At 53.5% G+C, this 26,572-nt stretch overlaps 1 protein-coding gene across 1 annotated transcript; it reads right to left on the bottom strand.

Annotated features, from left to right (window-relative positions):
• Positions 1-36: 36 nt before the first annotated feature.
• On the bottom strand, positions 37-26,572 carry LOC144955340 (guanine nucleotide-binding protein subunit alpha-11-like). Its single transcript, XM_078885587.1, has 8 exons — positions 26,455-26,572; positions 10,319-10,402; positions 9,475-9,575; positions 8,468-8,622; positions 7,548-7,676; positions 3,061-3,190; positions 2,400-2,553; positions 37-266 (listed from the first exon to the last, which is right to left on the bottom strand). The coding sequence occupies exons 1-8, from the start codon at positions 26,570-26,572 to the stop codon at positions 37-39; spliced, it is 1,101 nt and encodes a 366-aa protein (XP_078741713.1).

The raw sequence follows: 26,572 nt of genomic DNA, 5'->3' as shown, positions 1-26,572 counted from the left end.
GGTTCACGGTGAGGTTAACGTCTGGCCTAGCCGAGCCTACGCTAGGCCACTGTTTTTGATGTTCCAATCCAGGATGGTGTCTTTGACGCTGTCGAAGATGCGACGGATGTTATTGGTGTCCGTTCCGCAGGTGAAGTGGGAGTAGATGACCTTCTCCTCATGTCTGCCACCTCCATCCTCCTCATCCTCCTCGTTTGCCTCCCGGTTGAGATCCAGGAACATCTTCCGGATGAACTGTCTGGCGGCTTCGGGGTCATGTTTGGGACCTGGCAGGGGGAGGGGGTGGTGGAGTAGATGGTGGAGGTGGTGGAAGAGGAGGTGGTGGTGGAGGTGATGAAAGAGTTGGAGGTGGTGGAGTAGATGGTGGAGGTGGTGGAAGAGGGGGAGGGGGTGGTGGAGTAGATGGTGGAGGTGATGAAAGAGTTCAAGGTGGTGGAGTAGATGGTGGAGGTGGTGGAAGAGGAGGTGGTGGTGGAGTAGATGGTGGAGTAGATGGTGGAGGTGGTGGAAGAGGAGGTGGTGGTGGAGGTGATGAAAGAGTTTAAGGTGGTGGAGTAGATGGTGGAGGTGGTGGAAGAGGAGGTGGTGGAGTAGATGGTGGAGGTGGTGGAAGAGGAGGTGGTGGTGGAGGTGATGAAAGAGTTTAAGGTGGTGGAGTAGATGGTGGAGGTGGTGGAAGAGGAGGTGGTGGAGTAGATGGTGGAGGTGGTGGAAGAGGAGGTGGTGGAGTAGATGGTGGAGGTGGTGGAAGAGGAGGTGGTGGAGTAGATGGTGGAGGTGGTGGAAGAGGAGGTGGTGGAGTAGATGGTGGAGGTGGTGGAAGAGGAGGTGATGAAAGAGTTCAAGATGGTGGAGGTGGTGGTGGAGGTGATGAAAGAGTTCAAGGTGGTGGAGTAGATGGTGGAGGTGGTGGAAGAGGAGGTGGTGGTGGAGTAGATGGTGGAGGTGGTGGAAGAGGAGGTGATGGTGGAGGTGATGAAAGAGTTTAAGGTGGTGGAGTAGATGGTGGAGGTGATGAAAGAGTTTAAGGTGGTGGAGTAGATGGTGGAGGTGGTGGAAGAGTTGGAGGTGGTGGTTGAGGTGCAGGTGGTGGAGTCGGTAGAAGAGGTGGTGGAGGTAGAGGAAGAGGTGTCAAGATCGGCCTCTGTGGAGGAGGCTCGTGAAGGACGCTACTGGGCAGTTGGAGGCAGTCGCCCTCCAGCAACAACGGAGGGCGGAGGAGCGACGCTCACAACAACGAGCGGAGCGCCGGGTGGCTAAAGCGCAGCAAGTTGGCACAGTAGGGGGCACAGGTGGTGCATCAGCCAGTCATCTCGGTCATCTCGGTCAGTCGACCCGTGGCACCTGGGTCTGCCCCGTGACCTCCTGCCAGCGGGCGTTCGACACTTCACGTGGCCTCAAGGTGCGCATGGCCTGGCACAAGCGTCGTGGTGACGTCACTGCCACTTAGTGGCGAATGGCGGTTGTTGTTGTCCAGGTGGGTGGCTAGGTGAGTGTCAAGGGGGGTGGGTGGGTAGGCGAGTGCAGGCACATTCCTGACGGCCGGGTGGGTTGGTGGCTTGGTGTGTGGGTGTCTAGGTGGGTGGCTACGTGGTTGTGTAGGTGTGTGGATGTCTAGGTGGGTGGCTACGTGGTTGTGTAGGTGGGTGGGTGTCTAGGTGGGTGGCTAGGTGGTTGTGTAGGTGGGTGTCTAGGTGGTTGTGTAGGTGTGTGGGTGTCTGGGTGGGTGGCTACGTGGTTGTGTAGGTGGGTGGGTGGCTAAGTGGTTGTGTAGGTGTGCGGTTGTCTAGGTGGGTGGCTATGTGGTTGTGTAGTTGGGTGGGTTGCTACGTGGTTGTGTAGGTGGGTGGCTAGGTGGTTGTGGAGGTGGTTGTGTAGGTGTGTGGGTGTCTAGGTGGGTGGCTACGTGGTTGTGTAGGTGGGTGGGTGGCTAGGTGGTTGTGTCGGTGGGTGTCTAGGTGGATGTGTAGGTGGGTGGGTGTCTAGGTGGGTGGCTATGTGGTTGTGTAGGTGGGTGGTTGTGTAGGTGGTTGGGTGTCTAGGTAGGTGGCTAGGTGGTTGTGTAGGTGTGTGGGTGTCTAGGTGGGTGGGTAGGTGGCAAGGTGGGTGTGTGGGTGTCTTGGTGGGTGGCTACGTGGTTGTGGAGGTGGTTGTGTAGGTGGGTGGGTGGCTATGTGGTTGTGTAGGTGGGTGGGTGGCTAGGTAGTTGAGTAGGTGGTTGTGGAGGTGGTTATGTAGGTAGGTGGGTGGCTACGTGGTTGTGTAGGTGGGTGGGTGGCTAGGTGGGTGTCTAGGTGGGTGGCTACGTGGTTGTGTTGTAGGTGGTTGTGTAGGTGGGTGGGGGGGGTGGCAAGGTGGGTAGGCAGGAGGGTTCGCGACGTCCGCCTCCCGCTGCTCACCTTTGAACTGTGGGAAGTAGTCGGCGAGGTGCGACTTGTAAATTTTCTCCTCCAGGAGGTCGTTCTTGTTGAGGAAGAGAATCACCGACGCCATGTCGAACCACGGGTACGAGACGATCAGCCGGAACAGCGACTTGCTCTCCTCCAACCGGTTCTACCACGAGGTGGAGGGGGTAGACACGGGGAGCGGGGAGTGAGTGACTCCACTGGGGGGAGGGTGGACCATGGGGTGGACTTGTCGAACCACGGGTACGAGACGATCAGCCGGAACAGCGACTTGCTCTCCTCCAACCGGTTCTACCACGAGGTGGAGGGGGTAGACACGGGGAGCGGGGAGTGAGTGACTCCACTGGGGGGAGGGTGGACCATGGGGTGGACTTGTCGAACCACGGGTACGAGACGATCAGCCGGAACAGCGACTTGCTCTCCTCCAACCGGTTCTACCACGAGGTAGAGGGGGGAGACACGGGGAGCGGGGAGTGAGTGACTCCACTCGAGAGGGATGGACTATGGGGTGGAGTATAGAGGTAGACTCTACAGGGGGTGGACTATGGGGTGGAGTATAGGGGGTAGCCTCTACAGGGGGTCGACTCTGCAGAGGGGGTGGAGTATAGGGGGTAGCCTCTACAGGGGGTCGACTCTGCAGAGGGGGTGGACCCACCTCGAAGTCGCTCTCTGCCAGCACCTGGTCGTACTCGCTGAGGGCAGTGAGGAACAGGATGGATGTGACGTTCTCGAAGCAGTGGATCCACTTCCTGCGCTCACTCCTCTGTCCACCCACGTCCACCATCCTGGCCAGCGGTAGTATCAGCAGTAGTAGTATCATCATCGGTAGTATTAGTAATAGTAGTAGTATCATCATCGGTAGTATCAGTAATAGTAGTTTCATCAGCAGTAGTAGTATCATCATCGGTAGTATCAGTAATAGTAGTAGTATCATCATCGGTAGTATCAGTAATAGTAGTTTCATCAGCAGTAGTAGTATCATCATCGGTAGTATCAGTAATAGTAGTAGTATCATCATCGGTAGTATCAGTAATAGTAGTAGTATCATCATCGGTAGTATCAGTAATAGTAGTTTCATCAGCAGTAGTAGTATCATCATCGGTAGTATCAGCAGTAGTAGTAGTATCATCATCGGTAGTATCAGTAATAGTAGTTTCATCAGCAGTAGTAGTATCATCGGTAGTATCAGCAGTAGTAGTATCATCATCAGTAGTATCAGCAGTAGTAGTAGTATCATCATCGGTAGTATTAGTAATAGTAGTAGTATCATCATCGGTAGTGTCATCAGTAGTATGAGCAGTAGTAGTATCATCATCGGTAGTATCAGCAGTAGTAGTATCATCATCGGTAGTATTAGTAATAGTATCATCAGCAGTAGTAGTATCATCGGTAGTATCAGCAGTAGTATCATCAGTAGTATCAGCAGTAGTAGTATTATCATCGGTAGTATTAGTAATAGTATAATCAGCAGTAGTATCATTATCGGTAGTATCAGCAGTAGTATCATCATCGGTAGTATTAGTAATAGTATCATCAGCAGTAGTAGTGGTATCAGCAGTAGTAGTATTATCATCGGTAGTATTAGTAATAGTATCATCAGCAGTAGTAGTATCATCGGTAGTATTAGTAATAGTAGTATCATCAGCAGTAGTAGTATCATCATTGGTAGTATTAGTAATAGTATCATCAGCAGTAGTAGTATCAGCAGTAGTATCATCGGTAGTATCAGCAGTAGTAGTATCATCATCGGTAGTATTAGTAATGGTATCATCAGCAGTAGTATCATCGGTAGTATCAGTAATAGTAGTATCATCAGCAGTAGTATCAGGAGTAGTAGTATCATCATCGGTAGTATCAGCAGTAGTAGTATCATTGGTAGTATTAGTAATAGTAGTATCAGCAGTAGTAGTATCATCATTGGTAGTATTAGTAATAGTATCATCAGCAGTAGTAGTATCAGCAGTAGTAGTATCATCATCGGTAGTATAAACATATATAAACACCCAGGTCTGTCATTCTGTCATTCTGCCATTGTGTGATTAACGCGGCACGGATTGGTTGAAGTGCGTCACGTGACCGCGAGCAAGCAGCCAACCAGAGGTGCGCCCCTCACAAACATGTCCGCCCCCGATCACGCACAGATGGGCGGTGACGTCAGCTCTCTTTCACCTCCAACCTTGCCGTTCATTTTTTTACATCAATTTTCAAAAACATCTACAACTGAACGTGTATATCCCGTGTGCTGTGGTGGGGGTGGGTGGGTCAGCCCCAACCGTGGATTTTTATTTGAATCACGTATGTGTAGTGCCATAAGAGGGGAGGGGCTGCTGGGGGCTCTGGGATCCTAGACACCTAAGCCCCTTGGCGCCAGGCACTGGGATCCCAGGCACCCCAGACACTTAAGCCCCTTGGCGCCAGGTGCTGGGATCCCAGGCACCCCAGACACTTAAGCCCCTTGGCGCCAGGCACTAGGATCCCAGGCACCCCAGACACTTAAGCCCCTTGGCGCCAGGTGCTGGGATCCCAGGCACCCCAGACACTTAAGCCCCTTGGCGCCAGGTGCTGGGATCCCAGGCACCCCAGACACTTAAGCCCCTTGGCGCCAGGCACTAGGATCCCAGGCACCCCAGACACTTAAGCCCCTTGGCGCCAGGTGCTGGGATCCCAGGCACCCCAGACACTTAAGCCCCTTGGCGCCAGGTGCTGGGATCCCAGGCACCCCAGACACTTAAGCCCCTTGGCGCCACCAACGGGGGGGGGGGGGGGGGGCTGTGTGTGCTCTGTGGAGTATCTGGGGGCACACACAACCCTACCCCTCGTTGTTGGGAATGAGGCATAAAAGGGCAGCTCCCTGGACGATCGGTGCCAGTTGTAGCTCAAGACCCAAGACCAGCCATCTTAGGACCCTGGACCCCCTCGTCCCGCTTGTCCTTGTAAGGGCCGGGACGCTGTGAGGGTCGGTGGTGGGACTCTGGGACTCCCGGCTCTACGTCCTTGTGAGGGCGAGTTCCGAGGAAGCCAGAGTCCAGACCCGCACCTTGGCTGGGTCGGGTCAGGTAGCCTCCCCTAGGGTAGTTGTAGCCGGAGGACCCCAGAGTAGTGTGCCTAGGCCGTGTGCCTAGGCCGTGTGCCTAGGCCGTGTGCCTAGGCCGTGTGCCTAGGCCGTGTGCCTAGGCCGTGTGCCTAGGCCGTGTGCCTAGGCCGTGTGCCTAGGCCGTGTGCCTAGGCCGTGTGCCTAGGCCGTGTGCCTAGGCCGTGTGCCTAGGCCGTGTGCCTAGGCCGTGTGCCTAGGCCGTGTGCCTAGGCCGTGTGCCTAGGCCGTGTGCCTAGGCCGTGTGCCTAGGCCGTGTGCCTAGGCCGTGTGCCTAGGCCGTGTGCCTAGGCCGTGTGCCTAGGCCGTGTGCCTAGGCCGTGTGCCTAGGCCGTGTGCCTAGGCCGTGTGCCTAGGCCGTGTGCCTAGGCCGTGTGCCTAGGCCGTGTGCCTAGGCCGTGTGCCTAGGCCGTGTGCCTAGGCCGTGTGCCTAGGCCGTGTGCCTAGGCCGTGTGCCTAGGCCGTGTGCCTAGGCCGTGTGCCTAGGCCGTGTGCCTAGGCCGTGTGCCTAGGCCGTGTGCCTAGGCCGTGTGCCTAGGCCGTGTGCCTAGGCCGTGTGCCTAGGCCGTGTGCCTAGGCCGTGTGCCTAGGCCGTGTGCCTAGGCCGTGTGCCTAGGCCGTGTGCCTAGGCCGTGTGCCTAGGCCGTGTGCCTAGGCCGTGTGCCTAGGCCGTGTGCCTAGGCCGTGTGCCTAGGCCGTGTGCCTAGGCCGTGTGCCTAGGCCGTGTGCCTAGGCCGTGTGCCTAGGCCGTGTGCCTAGGCCGTGTGCCTAGGCCGTGTGCCTAGGCCGTGTGCCTAGGCCGTGTGCCTAGGCCGTGTGCCTAGGCCGTGTGCCTAGGCCGTGTGCCTAGGCCGTGTGCCTAGGCCGTGTGCCTAGGCCGTGTGCCTAGGCCGTGTGCCTAGGCCGTGTGCCTAGGCCGTGTGCCTAGGCCGTGTGCCTAGGCCGTGTGCCTAGGCCGTGTGCCTAGGCCGTGTGCCTAGGCCGTGTGCCTAGGCCGTGTGCCTAGGCCGTGTGCCTAGGCCGTGTGCCTAGGCCGTGTGCCTAGGCCGTGTGCCTAGGCCGTGTGCCTAGGCCGTGTGCCTAGGCCGTGTGCCTAGGCCGTGTGCCTAGGCCGTGTGCCTAGGCCGTGTGCCTAGGCCGTGTGCCTAGGCCGTGTGCCTAGGCCGTGTGCCTAGGCCGTGTGCCTAGGCCGTGTGCCTAGGCCGTGTGCCTAGGCCGTGTGCCTAGGCCGTGTGCCTAGGCCGTGTGCCTAGGCCGTGTGCCTAGGCCGTGTGCCTAGGCCGTGTGCCTAGGCCGTGTGCCTAGGCCGTGTGCCTAGGCCGTGTGCCTAGGCCGTGTGCCTAGGCCGTGTGCCTAGGCCGTGTGCCTAGGCCGTGTGCCTAGGCCGTGTGCCTAGGCCGTGTGCCTAGGCCGTGTGCCTAGGCCGTGTGCCTAGGCCGTGTGCCTAGGCCGTGTGCCTAGGCCGTGTGCCTAGGCCGTGTGCCTAGGCCGTGTGCCTAGGCCGTGTGCCTAGGCCGTGTGCCTAGGCCGTGTGCCTAGGCCGTGTGCCTAGGCCGTGTGCCTAGGCCGTGTGCCTAGGCCGTGTGCCTAGGCCGTGTGCCTAGGCCGTGTGCCTAGGCCGTGTGCCTAGGCCGTGTGCCTAGGCCGTGTGCCTAGGCCGTGTGCCTAGGCCGTGTGCCTAGGCCGTGTGCCTAGGCCGTGTGCCTAGGCCGTGTGCCTAGGCCGTGTGCCTAGGCTGTAACAGAGTATCAGGAGTGTTGGAGTGTTGTATTGTAATAAAGAAGTTACCTCTACAAGTGTCTCCGGAACCCATTACATATATATCCCGTGTGGTAGTGGTGCTGGTGGTCGCGGTGGTGGTGGTGGTGGTGGTACTGGTGGTGGTGGCGGCGGCGGTGGTGGTGGTACTGGTGGTGGTGGTGGTGGTGGCGGTGGAGGTGGTGGTACTGGTGGTGGCGGTGGAGGTGGTGGTACTGGTGGTGGTGGCGGCGGTGGTGGTACTGGTGGTGGTGGTGGCGGTGGAGGTGGTGAAGGTGGTGGTGACATCTGACCGGAAGACGACGTTCTTGAGGTCGAAGGGGTACTCGATGATTCCCGTGGTCGGGACTCGGACTCGCAGGACGTCCTGCTCCGTGGGGACGTAGTCCGCAGCGGAGACACGAGACAGCGCGTCCAGGTAGCTGTGGGGACACGCGGAGACACGGTGAGATAAGGTTAGACACGGGGCAGCGCGTCCAGGTAGCTGTGGGGTCACGCGGAGAGACACGCAGAGAGACACGCGGAGATACGGGGAGATAAAGAGAGACACGAGACAGCGCGTCCAGGTAGCTGTGGGGACACGCGGAGACACGCAGAGACACGGTGAGACACGAGACAGCGCGTCCAGGTAGCTGTGGGGACACGCAGAGAGACACGCGGAGACACGGGGAGATAAAGAGAGACACGAGACAGCGCGTCCAGGTAGCTGTGGGGACACGCGGTGAGATAAAGAGAGACAGTGAGACACGCTGAGAGACACGGTGAGATAAAGAGAGGCACTTTGAGATAAAGAGAACACGGGGAGACATCGGACAGCGTGTCCAGGAAGCCGGGATGGAGAGACACGGGGGAGATGGGGAGACGCAGAGAGACACGGAGAGACACACAGAGACACAGAGACAGAGAGACACGGTGATACACACAGAGACAGAGAGACACACAGAGACAGACACGGTGAGACAGAGAGACACGGTGAGACACAGAGAGACACGGTGAGACACACAGAGACCGAGAGACACACAAAGACAAAGAGACACGGTAAGACACACATAGACACAGAGACAGAGAGACACACAGAGACACACAGACACCCACAGAGACACACAGACACCCACAGAGACACAGAAACACAGAGATAGAGAGACACACATAGACACACAGAGACAGAGACACATAGAGAGACACAGAGAGACACACAGGGGCACCATCTCACTATTTGGCCGAGTCAGAGATCTGGAACTCCCTGCGGCGCGAGAAACTCTCCACGACTCCCACGTCGGCCCACAGGGAGGCGATGGCCGCCACCTCCGACCCCCCCAACGATCGTACCGCCTCCACGTCCAGAGATGCCACGTGGCGCGCATGCACCTGGAGAGGGGGGGGGAGAGATGGGTGAGTGGGTGAGTGATTGATTGAATGAGTGATTGAGTGGGTCGGTGGGTGAGTGGGTGGGTGGGTGAGTGGGTGGGTGAGTGGGTGGGTGGGTGGGTGAGTGGGTGAGTGATTGAATGAGTGATTGAGTGAGTGGGTGGGTGAGTGGTTGAGTGAGTGAGTGGGTGAGTGAGTGGGTGGGTGGGTGGGTGAGTGGGTGGGTGGGTGAGTGGGTGGGTGAGTGGGTGGGTGGGTGAGTGAGTGAGTGGGTGAGTGAGTGGGTGAGTGAGTGGGTGAGTGGGTGGGTGAGTGGGTGGGTGGGTGAGTGAGTGGGTGGGTGGGTGAGTGGGTAAATGAGTGATTGATTGATTGAGTGAGTGAGTGGGTGAGTGGGTGAGTGAGTGAGTGGGTGAGTGAGTGAGTGGGTGAGTGGGTTTGTAAATGAGTAATTGATTGAGTGGATGAGTGAGTGAGTGATTGAATGAGTGGGTGGGTTAGTGAGTGGGTGGGTGAGTGAGTGGGTGGGTAAATAAAGTGATTGATTGAGTGGGTGAGTGAGTGAGTGGGTGAGTGGGTGATTAATTGAATGAGTGGGTGAGTGAGTGGGTTAGTGGGTGGGTGAGTGGGTGGGTGAGTGGGTATGTAGGTGGGTGAGTGAGTGAGTATGTCAGTGGGTGGGTGAGCGAGTGGGTAGGTGAATGATTGAGTGAGTGTGTGAGTGATTGAGTGGGTGGGTGGTTGGGTGGGTGAGTGATTATGTGAGTGGGTGAGTGATTCAGTATGTAAGTGAGTGGGTGAGTGATTATGTGAGTGAGTGGGTGAGTGGAGGGGCAGGGTGGACGCTGGCACCTCATTGGCTGAGTCCCCATAGTTGATCTTCAGCGTGGTCATGGCTCTCACCAAGGCCTGCATGGCCGTCACGATGTTCTGATGGATGAGCTTCGTGAACTCTGGGGATCATCAGCAGCATCATCAGCAGCAGCAGCAGCAACATCAGGATCATCATCAGGACACGGGCACTACCTCTAGGCCAAGGCTTGAAACCCACCTTCTCTACAACCCTCACCCTCGTGCCATCTCGTTTCACATCCTCTGAGGCCCCCGCTATGGAAGTTTCACTCAACCCCACCGCCTTCAGCCCAGAGGTCGCAACCGGGTACCCGATACCCGTACCCTACCCGATACCCGGCTACCCGTACCCGGCCAGGTACGGGTAGACGGGTACCCGTTTGCGACCCTGGTGCGGCCGGGTACGGGTACGGGTAGGCCGTGAGTCACTGGTGAGTCACCGTCTGTCACTCATTTCCCAACGTCTTGTGTCTCTTCTCACAATGATGGGGAGAGAGTGATGGGAGATGATGGGAGGAGAGCGATGGGAGATGATGGGAGGAGAGAGAACGGGGGGAGATGATGGGGACGTGAAAAATACGATTGAAAGGAAGAATGATTGAGATAAGATAGAATCAACCCACCCGCGCCTGCATCGTGGCTTCATCCCAGAGGTCACAATCGGGTACCCGATACCCGTACCCTACCCGATACCCGGCTACCCGATGATGATGGTACTACTACTGCTGCTACTACTACTACTGCTGCTGATGATGCTACTACTACTACTGCTGCTGATGATGCTACTACTACTACTGCTGCTACTACTACTACTACTGAAGCTGATGATGATGGTGGGACTCACCCCTGCGGTCGCTCTCCGTGTAGCCCCTGCCGTGGATGATCCTCATCTGCTTGATGAAGGTGCTCTTGCCGCTCTCGCCCGTTCCTGCGGCAACAGCCAATCAGACAACAGCATCAACAATAGCCCTGCCACCACTACTTTACTACTACTACCACTAGTACACTACTACTACTACCACTACTACTACTACACTACTAGTACACTACTACTACTATACTATCACTACACTACTACTAGTACACTACTACTACTACACTACTACTACTACACTACCACTACTAGTACACTACTACTACTATACTATCACTACACTACTACTAGTACACTACTACTACTACACTACTACTACTACACTACCACTACTAGTACACTACTACTAGTACACTACTACTAATACACTACTACTAATACACTACTACTACACTACTACACTACTACTAGTACACTACTACACTACTACTACTACTACCGCTACTAGTACACTACTACTAATACACTACTACTAATACACTACTACTACCACTACTACACTATTACACTACTACTACACTACTACTACCACACGACTACCACCACTACCACTACTACTAGTACTACCACTACTACTACTAATACACTACTACTCTACTACCACTACTACCACTACTACTACTACACTTACTACTACTAACACTACACTACTACCACTACACTACTACTACTACACTACTACTACACTACTACTACCACTACACTACTACTACTACACTACTACTACTAATACACTACTACTACCACTACTACACTACTACTACCACTACTACACTACTATACTACTACACTACTACTAGTACACTACTACTACACTACTACTACTACTACCACTACTAATACACTACTACTACTACTACTATCACTAATACACTACTACTAGTACACTACTACCACTACTACCACCACTACTACTACTACCACTACTACTACCACCACCACTACTACTACTACCACTACTACCACTACTACTACTACCACTACCACCACTACTACTACTACCACTACTACTACCACTACTACTACCACTACTACTACTACCACTACCACCACTACTACTACTACCACTACTACTACCACTACTACTACTACCACCACCACTACTACTACCACTACTACCACTACTACTACTACCACTACTACTACCACTACTACTACCACCACCACTACTACTACCACTACTACCACCACTACTACTACTACCACTACTACTACTACTACCACTACCACCACTACTACTACTACCACTACTACTACCACCACCACTACTACTACCACTACCACCACTACTACCACCACTACTACTACCACCACTACTACTACTACCACTACCACCACTACTACCACTACTACTACCACCACTACTACTACCACTACTACTACCACCACTACTACTACTACCACCACTACTACCACTACTACTACCACCACTACTACTACCACTACTACTACTACCACTACTACTACCACCACTACTACTACCACTACTACTACCACCACTACTACCACTACCACCACTACTACCACCACTACTACTACCACCACTACTACTACTACCACCACTACTACTACTACCACCACTACTACTACTACCACCACTACTACTACTACTACCACCACTACTACTACCACCACTACTACTAGTACCACACCATCTCTACCACTATCTCTAGCCACTATATCTCTACCACTCCAGCATGTAAATCTATGCCAATAACATCCTGCTTTATGCAAATTTATGCAGCAGAATCGATTTCTTTTTTCGTATCGATTATGACCAACCCCGGCCCTGAACGATTCGATTCCAATAAGAAGCAATGCTGTGGGAATCGATTCCCTGTGTGGGAGGGTACGGATCGTGGGAATCGATATGCAAATACCGACCACGTGCACACAGCTACCCGAGGTAGCCTCCAGAAGGTTGCCGGGCCAAGTGCAGCAGCAGCAGCAGTGACTGACAACTCACCACCTACTCACCCACTCACTCAGTCACTCACCTAATCAATCACCCACTCACTCAGTCACTCACTCAGTCACTCACCTAATCAATCACCCACTCACTCAGTCACTCACTCAGTCACTCACCTAATCAATCACCCACTCACTCAGTCACTCACTCAGTCACTCACCTAATCAATCACCCACTCACTCAGTCACTCACTCAGTCACTCACCTAATCAATCACCCACTCACTCAGTCACTCACTCAGTCACTCACCTAATCAATCACCCACTCACTCAGTCACTCACTCAGTCACTCACCTAATCAATCACCCACTCACTCAGTCACTCACTCAGTCACTCACCTAATCAATCACCCACTCACTCAGTCACTCACTCAGTCACTCACCTAATCAATCACCCACTCACTCAGTCACTCACTCAGTCACTCACCTAATCAATCACCCACTCACTCAGTCACTCACCTAATCAATCACCCACTCACTCAGTCACTCACTCAGTCACTCACCTAATCAATCACCCACTCACTCAGTCACTCACTCACTCCCTCTGTCACTCACCCACTCAGTCACTCACTCAGTCAAGCACTCACCCACTCACTCAGTCACTCACCTAATCACTCACCCACTCACTCACTCAGTCACTCAATCACTCACTCACCCACCCACCCACTCACTCACTCACTCACTCACCCACCCACCCACCCACCCACTCACTCACTCACCCACCCACCCACTCACCCACCCACCCACTCACCCACCCACCCACCCACCCACCCACTCACCCACCCACCCACTCACTCACCCACCCACCCACTCACTCACCCACCCACCCAGTCACCCACCCACCCACTCACTCACTCACCCACCCACTCACCCACTCACCAACCCACTCACCCACTCACTCACCAACCCACTCACCAACCCACTCACCAACCCACTCACTCACTCACTCATCCACCCACCCACTCACTCACTCACCCACTCATCCACCCACCCACTCACTCACCCACCCACCCACTCACTCACCCACCCACCCACCCACTCACCCACCCACCCACCCACTCACTCACCCACCGACCCAGTCACCCACCCACTCACTCACTCACCCACCCACTCACCCACTCACCAACCCACTCACCCACTCACTCACCAACCCACTCACCAACCCACTCACCAACCCACTCACTTACCCACTCACTCACTCACTCATCCACCCACCCACTCACTCACTCACCCACTCACCCACCCACCCACCCACTCACTCACCCACCCACCCACCCACTCACCCACTTACCCACCCACCCACTCACTCACCCACCCACTCACCCACTCACCAACCCACTCACCCACTCACTCACCAACCCACTCACCAACCCACTCACCAACCCACTCACTTACCCACTCACTCACTCACTCATCCACCCACCCACCCACTCACTCACTCACCCACTCATCCACCCACCCACTCATCCACCCACCCACTCACTCACCCACTCACTCACCCACCCACCCACCCACTCACTCACCCACCCACCCACCCACTCACTCACCCACCCACCCACCCACTCACCCACTCACCGACCAAACCCACTCACTCACCCACCGACCCAGTCACCCACCCACTCACTCACTCACCCACCCACTCACCCACTCACCAACCCACTCACCCACTCACTCACCAACCCACTCACCAACCCACTCACCAACCCACTCACTTACCCACTCACTCACTCATCCACCCACCCACCCACTCACTCACTCACCCACTCATCCACCCACCCACTCATCCACCCACCCACTCATCCACCCACCCACCCACCCACTCACTCACTCACCCACCCAGCCACTCACCCACTTACCCACCCACCCACTCACTCACCCACCGACCCAGTCACCCACCCACTCACTCACTCACCCACTCACCAACCCACTCACCCACTCACTCACCAACCCACTCACCAACCCACTCACCAACCCACTCACTTACCCCACTCACTCACTCACTCATCCACCCACCCACTCACTCACTCACCCACTCATCCACCCACCCACCCACTCACTCACCCACTCACTCACCCACCCACCCACCCACTCACTCACTCACCCACCCACTCACTCACCCACCCACTCACCCACTCACCAACCCACCCACTCACTCACCCACTCACTCACTCACCCACCCACCCACTCACTCACTCACTCACTCACACCCACCCACCCACTCATCCACCCACCCACTCACTCACCCACTCACTCACTCACTCACCCACCCACCCACCCACCCACTCACTCACCCACCCACCCACCCACCCACTCACTCACCCACCCACTCACCCACCCACCCACTCACTCACCCACTCACCAACCCACTCACTCACTCACCCACCCACTCACCCACTCACCAACCCACTCATCAACCCACTCACCAACCCACTCACTTACTCACTCATCCACCCACCCACTCACTCACCCACCCACTCACTCACTCACCCTCCCACCCACCCACTCACTCACTCACCCACCCACCCACTCATCCACCCACCCACTCACTCACTCACCCACCCACCCACCCACTCACCCACCCACCCACCCACTCACTCACCCACCCACCCACTCATCCACCCACCCACTCACTCACCCACCCACCCACTCACTCACTCACCCACTCACTCACTCACTCACCCACCCACTCACTCACTCACTCACCCACCCACCCACTCACCCACCCACCCACCCACTCACAGTTCAGCGCTAACCACCGCGCCACCGCTCCCCACTGCATACCTCTATACAGTTGAACACACCCAGACACACACAGACAAAGGTCCCCCGTGTAGCCTCCAAATACTTGTGGGGGCAAGTGCTGTCAGCGAGCTCACACCCAGACACGTATACACAGACACGTACACAAAGACAAAGCTCCCCCGTGTAGCCTGTAGGGGCAAGTGCTGTTAGCGAGTAGCACCACCTATGATGTCCACACAGACAAAGTTCCCCCAGGTAGCCTCTAGCAGGGCTGTAGGGGCAAGTGCTGCACCTATGAAGGCTACCGGCACTGTGGCTACACACACAGAGGGGGGGGGGTGGGTGGCCAGCACCACGCCCGGCCGCCTTTGTCTCTCCCCCAGTGCTAGCGATGTTCACCACACCGCTGCTACACCAGGTACTCATTTGAGGCTGAGTCGACCTAGGGGAGGCCCAGGACCGGTTCAGATAATCGCTATCAATGGTGTTGGCCATGAGCGGGAATCGAACCCGGGTCGCCAGGTTCGTAGCGCAGCGTAGCGCTAACCACTACACGACACAGTGACACACACACACAGTGACACACACACAGTGACACACACACACACACACAGACACACACAGTGACACACACACAGTGACACACACAGTGATACACACACACAGTGACACACACACACAGTGACACACACAGTGACACACACACACACAGTGACACACACACACACACAGTGACACACACACACAGTGACACACACACACACACAGTGACACACACAGTGACACACACACACACACAGTGACACACACACACACACAGTGACACACACAGTGACACACACACAGTGACACACACAGTGACACACACACACACAGTGACACACACACACAGTGACACACACACACAGTGACATACACACAGTGACACACACACACAGTGACATACACACAGTGACACACACACACACACAGTGACACACACACACACACAGTGACACACCCACAGTGAAACACAGTGACACACACACAGTGACACACACACACACACAGTGACACACACACAGTGACACACACAGTGACACACACACACAGTGACACACAGAGTGATACACACAGTGACACACACACACAGTGACACACACACAGTGACACACACACACAGTGACACACACACAGTGACACACACACAGTGACACACACACACACAGTGACACACACACAGTGACACACACACACACACAGTGACACACACACACAGTGATACACACACACAGTGATACACACACACAGTGACACACACACACACAGTGACACACACACACACAGTGACACACACACACACAGTGACACACACACACACAGTGACACACACACACACAGTGACACACACACAGTGACACACACACAGTGACACACACACACACAGTGACACACACACAGTGACACACACACAGTGACACACACACACACAGTGACACACACACAGTGACACACACACAGTGACACACACACAGTGACACACACAGTGACACACACACAGTGACACACACACACGGTGACACACACACACAGTGACACACACACAGTGACACACACACAGTGACACACACACACAGTGACACACACACACAGTGACACACACACACAGTGACACACACAGTGACACACACACAGTGACACACACACAGTGACACACACACACGGTGACACACACACACGGTGACACACACACACACAGTGACACACACACACAGTGATACACACAGTGACACACACACAGTGACACACGCAGTGACACACACAGTGACACACACACACAGTGATACACACACAGTGACACACACAGTGACAAACACATTGACACACACAGTGACACACACACACAGTGACACACACACACACAGTGACACACACAGTGACACACACACAGTGATACACACAGTGACACACACACAGTGACACACGCAGTGACACACACAGTGACACAGACACACACAGTGATACACACACAGTGACACACACAGTGACAAACACATTGACACACACAGTGACACACACACACAGTGACACACACACACAGACACACACAGTGATACACACACAGTGACACACACAGTGACACGCACATTGACACGCACATTGACACACACACAGTGACACACACATACAGAGACAGAGAGACACACACACGGAAACACACACACACGGAAGCACACACAAACGCATACCTATCTAAACACACCCACACACACACATACCTGTACACATACTGACACACACACACAGACACACACAGAGACACACACAGACATACACACAGACAGACACACACACACAGACAGACACACACACATATACACACACACACACCTGTACACACACAGACACACACACACAGACACACACCTGTACACACACACAGACACACACACAGACACACACATAGATACACACACAGACACACAGACAGACCTGTACACACACACACCTGTACACACACACACACAGACACACACACATATACACACACAGACACACACACACAGACACACACACAGACACACACACAGATACACACACAGACACACAGACATACCTGTACACACACACACCTGTACACACACAGAGACACACACACAGACACACACAACAACCGCCATTCGCCAATAAGTGGCGGTGACGTCACCAGACACACACAGACACACACCTGTACACACCTATACACAAAAACAAAGACAAAGCTCCCCCGTGTAGCCTGTAGCAGACTGTAGGGGCAAGTGCTGTTAGCGAGTAGCAGCACCTATGATGTACACACAGACAAAGTTCCCCCAGGTAGCCTCTAGCAGGGCTGTAGGGGCAAGTGCTGCACCTATGAAGGCTACCGGCACTGTGGCTACACACACAGAGGGGGGGGGGGGGGTGGGTGGCCAGCACCACGCCCGGCCGCCTTTGTCTCTCCCCCAGTGCTAGCGATGTTCACTACACCACCGCTACACCAGGTACTCTCAGTTGAGGCTGAGTCGACCTAGGGGAGGCCTATGACCGGTTCAGATCGTCGTCACTGGTGGTGTTGGCCGTGAGCGGGAATCGAACTCGGATCGCCGGGTTTAAGTTCACGTCTTTGTCTCTCTTCCGTGCTCACTCACCTACTCACTCACCTACTCACTCACCTACTCACTCACCTACTCACCTACTCACCTACTCACTCACCTACTCACCTACTCACTCACCTACTCACTCACCTACTCACTCACTTACTCACTCACCTACTCACTCACTCACCTACACACTCACTCACCTACACACTCACTCACTCACCTACTCACCTACTCACTCACCTACTCACCTACTCACCTACTCACTCACCTACTCATTCACCTACTCATTCACCTACTCACTCACTCACCTACTCACTCACCTACTCACTCACCTACTCACCTACTCACCTACTCACTCACCTACTCATTCACCTACTCACTCACCTACTCACTCACTCACCGACTCACTCACCTACTCACTCACCTACACACTCACCTACTCACTCACTCACCTACTCACTCACCTACTCACTCACCTAGTCACTCACTCACCTACACACTCACCTACTCACTCACCTACTCACTCACTCACCTACTCACTCACTCACTCACCTACTCACCTACTCACTCACTCACCTACTCACTCACCTACTCACTCACTCACTCACCTACACACTCACCTACTCACCTACTCACTCACTCACCTACACACCTACTCACCTACTCACTCACCTACTCACCTACTCACTCACCTACTCACTCACCTACTCACTCACCTACTCACCTACTCACTCACCTACTCACCTACTCACTCACCTACTCACTCACCTACTCACTCACCTACTCACTCACTCACCTACTCACTCACCTACTCACTCACCTACTCACTCACCTACACACCTACTCACTCACCTACTCACTCACCTACTCACCTACTCACTCACCTACTCACCTACTCACCTACTCACTCACCTACTCACTCACCTACTCACTCACCTACTCACCTACTCACCTACTCACTCACTCACCTACTCACTCACCTACTCACTCACCTACTCACCTACTCACCTACTCACTCACCTACTCACCTACTCACCTACTCACCTACTCACTCACTCACCTACTCACCTACTCACTCACCTACTCACCTACTCACCTACTCACCTACTCACCTACTCACTCACCTACTCACTCACCTACTCACTCACCTACTCACCTACTCACTCACCTACTCACTCACCTACTCACCTACTCACCTACTCACCTACTCACCTACTCACTCACCTACTCACTCACCTACTCACCTACTCACTCACTCACCTACACACTCACCTACTCACTCACTCACCTACTCACTCACCTACTCACCTACTCACTCACCTACTCACTCACTCACCTACTCACTCACTCACCTACTCACATACTCACTCACTCACCTACTCACCTACTCACTCACCTACTCACTCACCTACTCACCTACTCACTCACTCACCTACTCACTCACTCACTCACCTACTCACCTACTCACTCACCTACTCACTCACTCACCTACTCACTCACTCACCTACTCACTCACTCACTCACCTACTCACTCACCTACTCACTCACTCACTCACCTACACACTCACCTACTCACTCACCTACTCACCTACTCACCTACTCACTCACTCACCTACACACCTACTCACCTACTCACTCACCTACTCACCTACTCACTCACCTACTCACTCACCTACTCACTCACCTACTCACTCACTCACCTACTCACTCACCTACTCACTCACCTACTCACTCACCTACACACCTACTCACTCACCTACTCACTCACCTACTCACCTACTCACTCACCTACTCACCTACTCACCTACTCACTCACCTACTCACTCACCTACTCACTCACCTACTCACCTACTCACCTACTCACTCACTCACCTACTCACTCACCTACTCACCTACTCACCTACTCACTCACCTACTCACCTACTCACCTACTCACCTACTCACTCACTCACCTACTCACCTACTCACTCACCTACTCACTCACCTACTCACCTACTCACCTACTCACCTACTCACCTACTCACTCACCTACTCACTCACCTACTCACTCACCTACTCACCTACTCACTCACCTACTCACTCACCTACTCACCTACTCACCTACTCACCTACTCACCTACTCACTCACCTACTCACTCACCTACTCACCTACTCACTCACTCACCTACACACTCACCTACTCACTCACTCACCTACTCACTCACCTACTCACCTACTCACTCACTCACCTACTCACTCACTCACCTACTCACTCACTCACCTACTCACCTACTCACTCACTCACTCACCTACTCACCTACTCACTCACCTACTCACTCACCTACTCACCTACTCACTCACTCACCTACTCACTCACTCACTCACTTACTCACCTACTCACTCACCTACTCACTCACTCACCTACTCACTCACTCACTCACCTACTCACCTACTCACTCACTCACCTACTCACTCACCTACTCACTCACTCACTCACCTACACACTCACCTACTCACTCACCTACTCACCTACTCACCTACTCACTCACTCACCTACACACCTACTCACCTACTCACTCACCTACTCACCTACTCACTCACCTACTCACCTACTCACCTACTCACTCACCTACTCACTCACCTACTCACTCACTCACCTACTCACTCACCTACTCACTCACCTACACACCTACTCACTCACCTACTCACTCACCTACTCACCTACTCACTCACCTACTCACCTACTCACCTACTCACTCACCTACTCACTCACCTACTCACCTACTCACCTACTCACTCACCTACTCACTCACCTACTCACTCACCTACTCACCTACTCACCTACTCACTCACCTACTCACCTACTCACCTACTCACCTACTCACTCACTCACCTACTCACCTACTCACTCACCTACTCACTCACCTACTCACCTACTCACCTACTCACCTACTCACTCACCTACTCACTCACCTACTCACTCACCTACTCACCTACTCACTCACCTACTCACCTACTCACCTACTCACCTACTCACTCACCTACTCACTCACCTACTCACCTACTCACTCACTCACCTACACACTCACCTACTCACTCACTCACCTACTCACGCACCTACTCACCTACTCACTCACTCACCTACTCACTCACTCACCTACTCACTCACTCACCTACTCACCTACTCACCTACTCACTCACTCACCTACTCACCTACTCACCTACTCACCTACTCACTCACTCACCTACACACTCACCTACTCACTCACCTACTCACTCACCTACTCACTCACCTAGTCACTCACTCACCTACACACTCACCTACTCACTCACCTACTCACTCACTCACCTACTCACTCACTCACCTACTCACTCACCTACTCACTCACCTACTCACTCACCTAGTCACTCACCTACTCACTCACCTAGTCACTCACCTACTCACCTACACACTCACCTACTCACTCACCTAGTCACTCACTCACCTACACACTCACCTACTCACTCACCTACTCACTCACTCACTCACCTACTCACTCACCTACTCACTCACTCACCTACTCACTCACTCACCTACACACTCACCTACACACTCACCTACCTACTCACTCACCTACTCACTCACTCACCTACTCACTCACCTACTCACTCACCTACTCACTCACCTACACACCTACTCACTCACCTACTCACTCACCTACTCACCTACTCACTCACTCACCTACACACTCACCTACTCACTCACTCACCTACACACTCACCTACACACTCACCTACACACTCACCTACACACTCACCTACTCACTCACCTACACACCTACTCACTCAACTACTCACTCACTCACCCACTCACACACCCACACAAAAACCTACACACACACCTGTACACAGGTGTACACAGGTGTACACACACACCTGTACGCACACACCTGCACACACACACACCTACACACACACACACCTGTACACACACACACCTGTACACACACCTACACACACACACACCTACACACACACACACACCTACACACACACACACCTACACACACACACCTACACACACACCTACACACACACACACACCTACACACACACCTGTACACACACACACCTACACACACACCTATACACACACCTACACACACACCTACACACACACCTACACACACACACCTACACACACACACCTACACACACACACACCTACACACACACACACCTACACACACACCTACACACACACACCTGTACACACACACCTACACACACCTGTACACACACCTGTACACACACCTGTACACACACACCTACACACACACACACACACACACCTGTACACACACCTGTACACACACCTATACACACACACACACCTGTACACACACACATCTACACACACCTGTACACACACCTGTACACACACACACACCTGTACACACACACCTACACACACCTGTACACACACCTGTACACACACACACACCTGTACACACACACCTACACACACCTGTACACACACACACACCTGTACACACACACACACCTGTACACACACACCTACACACACCTGTACACACACCTGTACACACACACACCTGTACACACACACACCTGTACACACACACCTGTACACACACACACCTGTACACACACACACACACCTGTACACACACACACACCTGTACACACACACCTGTACACACACACCTGTACACACACACACACCTGTACACACACACACCTGTACACACACACCTACACACACCTGTACACACACCTGTACACACACACACCTGTACACACACACACCTGTACACACACACCTGTACACACACACACCTGTACACACACACACACACCTGTACACACACACACACCTGTACACACACACCTGTACACACACACCTGTACACACACACACACCTGTACACACACACACACCTGTACACACACACACACCTGTACACACACACCTGTACACACACACCTGTACACACACCTGTACACACACCTGTACACACACACACACCTGTACACACACACACACCTGTACACACACACACACCTGTACACACACACCTGTACACACACACCTGTACACACACCTGTACACACACCTGTACACACACACACCTGTACACACACACACACCTGTACACACACACACCTACACACACACACACCTGTACACACACACCTGTACACACACACCTGTACACACACACCTGTACACACACACACCTGCACACACACACACACCTGTACACACACACCTGCACACACACACACCTGTACACACACACACCTGTACACACACACACACCTGTACACACACACACCTACACACACACACACCTGTACACACACCTGTACACACACACCTGTACACACACACCTGTACACACACACACCTGTACACACACACACCTGTACACACACACACACCTGTACACACACCTGTACACACACACCTGTACACACACACCTACACACACCTGTACACACCTGTACACACACACCTACACACACCTGTACACACACACCTACACACACCTGTACACACACCTGTACACACACACCTGTACACACACACACACCTGTACACACACACACACCTGTACACACACACACCTGTACACACACACACACCTGTACACACACACACACCTGTACACACACACACCTGTACACACACACACACACCTGTACACACACACACACCTGTACACACACACACCTGTACACACACACACACCTGTACACACACACACCTGTACACACACACACACCTGTACACACACACCTACACACACCTGTACACACACCTGTACACACACACACACCTGTACACACACACACACCTGTACACACACACACACCTGTACACACACACACCTGTACACACACACACACCTGTACACACACACACACCTGTACACACACACACACACCTGTACACACACACACACCTGTACACACACACACACCTGTACACACACACACACCTGTACACACACACACCTGTACACACACACACACCTGCACACACACACCTGTACACACACACCTGTACACACACACACACCTGTACACACACACCTGTACACACACACACACCTGTACACACACACACACCTGTACACACACACACACCTGTACACACACACACCTGTACACACACACACACCTGTACACACACACCTACACACACCTGTACACACACACCTACACACACCTGTACACACACCTGTACACACACACACCTACACACACCTGTACACACACACCTACACACACCTGTACACACACCTGTACACACACACACCTGTACACACACACACACCTGTACACACACACACACCTGTACACACACACACACCTGTACACACACACACACACCTGTACACACACACACCTGTACACACACACACACCTGCACACACACACCTGTACACACACACACACCTGTACACACACACACACCTGCACACACACACCTGTACACACACACACACCTGCACACACACACCTGTACACACACACACCTGTACACACACACACACCTATACACACACACACACCTGTACACACACACCTGCACACACACACCTGTACACACACACCTGCACACACACACACCTGTACACACACACACACCTGTACACACACACACCTGTACACACACACACCTACACACACACACCTGTACACACACACACCTGTACACACACACACACACCTGTACACACACACACCTGTACACACACACACCTGTGCACACACACACACCTGTACACACACACCTGTACACACACACACCTACACACACACACCTGTACACACACACACCTGTACACACACACACCTGTACACACACACACACACCTGTACACACACACCTGTACACACACACACACCTGTACACACACACACACCTGTGCACACACACACCTGTACACACACACACACCTGTACACACACACACACCTGTACACACACACACACACCTGTACACACACACACCTGTACACACTCACCTGTGTACAGGTGTATACACACCTGTACACACACACACACCTGTACACACACACACCTGTACACACACACACCTGTACACACACACACCTGTACACACACACACCTGTACACACACACACACACCTGTACACACACACACACCTGTACACACACACACACCTGTACACACACACACACCTGTACACACACACACACCTGTGCACACACACACCTGTGCACACACACACACCTGTACACACACACACACCTGTGCACACACACACCTGTACACACACACACACCTGTACACACACACACACCTGTACACACACACACCTGTACTGACCGAGCAGCAGCAGCTTGAGCTCGTTCCTGTTCAGGTCTTTGTCTACACACCTGTACACACTCACCTGTGCACAGGTGTATACACACCTGTACACACACACACCTGTACACACACCTGTACACACACACACACCTGTACACACTCACCTGTGCACAGGTGTATACACACCTGTACACACACACACACACCTGTACACACACACACCTGTACACACACACCTGTACACACACACCTGTACACACACCTGTACACACACCTGTACACACACACACACCTGTACACACACACACACCTGTACACACACACACCTACACACCCACTCACCTACACACACACCTGTACACACACACACACACCTGTACACACACACACACCTGTACACACACACACACCTGTACACACACACACACCTGTACACACACACACACCTACACACACACACCTGTACACACTCACCTGTGTACAGGTGTATACACACCTGTACACACACACACACCTGTACACACACACACACCTGTACACACACACACACCTGTACACACACACACACCTGTACACACACACACACCTGTACACACACACCTGTACACACACACCTGTACACACACACACACCTGTACACACACACACACCTGTACACACACACACACCTGTACACACACACCTGTACACACACACACACCTGCACACACACACCTACACACACACACACCTGTACACACACACACACCTGTACACACACACACCTGTACACACACACACACCTGTACACACACACCTACACACACCTGTACACACACACACCTACACACCCACTCACCTACACACACACCTGTACACACACACACACCTGTACACACACACACACCTGTACACACACACACACCTGCACACACACACCTGTACACACACACACACCTGTACACACACACACACCTACACACACACCTGTACTGACCGAGCAGCAGCAGCTTGAGCTCGTTCCTGTTCAGGTCTTTGTCTCTCTTGAGCTGCTTCTCGATGGCCGCGTTGATCCTCCGCGCCTCCTCCTCCTCCTCGCTGAGGCAGCACGCCAT

Source organism: Lampetra fluviatilis, unplaced genomic scaffold, assembly GCF_964198595.1.
Source record: "Lampetra fluviatilis unplaced genomic scaffold, kcLamFluv1.1 SCAFFOLD_208, whole genome shotgun sequence".
NCBI lineage: Eukaryota > Metazoa > Chordata > Hyperoartia > Petromyzontiformes > Petromyzontidae > Lampetra > Lampetra fluviatilis.
The sequence above is the reverse complement of the archived record's forward strand: the minus strand, read 5'-3'. Positions and strand labels throughout refer to the sequence as shown.